Source organism: Loa loa (genome assembly GCF_000183805.2).
Source record: "Loa loa unplaced genomic scaffold supercont3.999, whole genome shotgun sequence".
Taxonomy (NCBI): domain Eukaryota; kingdom Metazoa; phylum Nematoda; class Chromadorea; order Rhabditida; family Onchocercidae; genus Loa; species Loa loa.
Genome location: NW_018109179.1, coordinates 1 through 2,602, shown reverse-complemented (window position 1 = coordinate 2,602; position 2,602 = coordinate 1). Strand labels below are relative to the sequence as shown.

Below are 2,602 nucleotides of genomic sequence, written 5' to 3'. Positions count from 1 at the left end.
TAGTTAATAATAATAATAAACAACAATAGTCGACAATAATGATAATCAATGATAATAATAATTAATAATAACGATTAATAATAATAGTTAATCGTAATAATAATTAATGATAGCAATAATTAATAATGTAATAATAATAATAATTAACAATAATAATAGTAATAATAATAATAAATGATAATAATAAACAAATTTATGATGTTTTGTATTAAAAAAAAATGAAAAAGTGTGAGTGTATGTACAAAAAATAAGAAAAAATAAGCTCATTATCGGTTGGCCAACAAAAAAGAAATAAATAAAGAAATGAAAATGGAGAAAATTCGGATAATATAATGACAATTTCAAAGTTATGCGAAATAATAACAAAAAAAAAGTTTTGTTTTTTTTCAAATATAATTTCCCATACTTTGACTTCTGGCTATTCGTCGCCGTCGTCGTCTTATACTACCTTGAAGGGTACTTGATTTTGAACAGAGTGCAAGTTTACCACACTAAAAAAAACGAAAAAAAAGATGGATAAATTAGTTACATTGAGATTTGAAAAATGAAAAAATAATTTAAGAAATTAATTAATTCAATCAATATTGCTATCATTCAGTATTACTTTCTGCGATGAATCTTTTTTTTTTCTTATTATCATTGCATATTTTCATTTTCATTTTTATTTCGATAAAAATTTAAAATCAAAAAAAAAAAGAAGAAGATATGATAAACATACATTAGTAAGATCAATTGTCGAAACACTGGTACCAGGTTTGATAAATTGCGCCATATAATCTTCCTTAATATCATCACCATTCTCTTCCACCGTACTTTGACCTTTTTTAATTCAAGAAGTTTACGATCTAACAATTGACTGAACATACGATATAATGCTTCCGTATTTTCGTTTGATGTCATATACTGTAAAAATAAAAATTTCCAATTGTTTTAGAAATTTTTAAAAATTAAAAATCCATCAATAGTTTAGGCTTTTGTTAATGGAACTGAAATGTAAATGAATAGATTTGCAAAAAATTTACATTAATCGTTTAATTATTTCAAGCTGAAAAAAAAGTGTAACATCAAATTTAATTTAAAAAATAATTTTTAATTTAAGAAATTTACGATTTAATAATTGACTAAACATACGACATAATGCTTCCGTATTTAATAATTACCAAATTTTAAATAACAATTGTTTATCTATATTTGATAATTAATTATCTGTGAAATTTCTTGAAATTTTTTAGATGAATTAAACAAGAGATAAAAATGATGAATAATTCCTTTCATATGCTTAAGATAATTTCATAAAATTAAAAAAATTCGAGTTATAAATTTCGTAAAGTTGAAATTTGAAATCGTATTAAAATAGTTGATAATTTTTGGAGAAAAAAAAAGCCAAAAATTAATTACTTTTGTAATTTCAGTCTTTAAATTTGACGAATTATTCGCATCAGATTTTTCATCAAATAAATATTCCAAATTGTTGTAAGCCGATGATGCAAGACCACTAGCAACACTTTTTTCTACAAAAAAAAAATTTTACTAATTTAGTTTCAACACTTTTTTCAATTTTTATTGCATAACCTATTGGATGACCTTTTAAAAAGTATCATTTTATACTTAGCATAACAAACAATTAGAATGCTTACATTTGCATCTAGCAAGTAATTAAATTAATATTCGCCATAAAACTTGATAAATTATGATTTCCTAGTGATAAGTGTTTTTTCCCTTTTTTTACTGATAAGATTTTCTTTCTTATTATCACATCTATCCCTCTTGTTTTCAGTTACTTTTAAAACTGTGACTATCATTACAGAATCGGATATTTGAATATATCAAATGATAATTAACAATACTTAATTACTAATAACAATTATTAAATACATATCATGCAAATTTCCATTGATAATGTTTTTTACAAAAGGAAAAAAAAATTTTGTAGCATAAAATAAATTCGGAAATCCTTTGATAATATATTTGGAATGATAAGGTATTTATATATAAACTTGTATATAACAAATAATTACAGTTAACAATACTTAATTACTAATAACATCTAATTTAACAATACTTAATTACAATACTAATAATGCGTAATAAATATCATGCAATTTCTATTAATACAATTTTTATTTAAAAAAGATATAAGTGTTAAAAAAAAAAAAAAATCAATGGCCATAATATTTGATGGAAAAGGAAGCAAAACATTCTTTAAAAAATGGACAGAAAAAAAGAAAGAAAGGAATGTTTTGTTTGGTATAAAATTAATTCTAAAATTTAAAAATAAAAAAATGGAAAAACTTACGATTTTCTTGGCACCGAAATTTTAGGCCTAATATCACTGGCCATTTCCATAGCCTCATTTAATGTTATTTTTGTATAGGCTCGAATGATTTTGGATGCATCAAATTGATGTGGCTTCTGATTTCGCATTAATAGCGGTCGAAAGATTGTCGCATTTAAACGTTCAAAGCTAAAATTTTAACTTTTTCTTTTTCTTTTTGCCTTTCCCTCTCTCTCTCTCTCTCTCTTCTTTCTTTCTCCTGTCCTTTTTCGTATTTTTCTTTTACAAAATAATGATTATTTTTTAATTTTATTTTTTTCACTTGGT

At 22.9% G+C, this 2,602-nt stretch overlaps 1 protein-coding gene across 1 annotated transcript; it reads right to left on the bottom strand.

Moving 5' to 3' along the window:
* Positions 1–386: 386 nt before the first annotated feature.
* On the bottom strand, positions 387–779 carry LOAG_14468 (hypothetical protein; the record flags this gene model as incomplete). Its single annotated transcript, XM_003149965.2, has 2 exons — positions 719–779; positions 387–491 (listed from the first exon to the last, which is right to left on the bottom strand). The coding sequence occupies exons 1-2, from the start codon at positions 770–772 to the stop codon at positions 387–389; spliced, it is 159 nt and encodes a 52-aa protein (XP_003150013.1). The 5' UTR covers positions 773–779.
* Between the last annotated feature and the right edge of the window lie 1,823 nt (positions 780–2,602).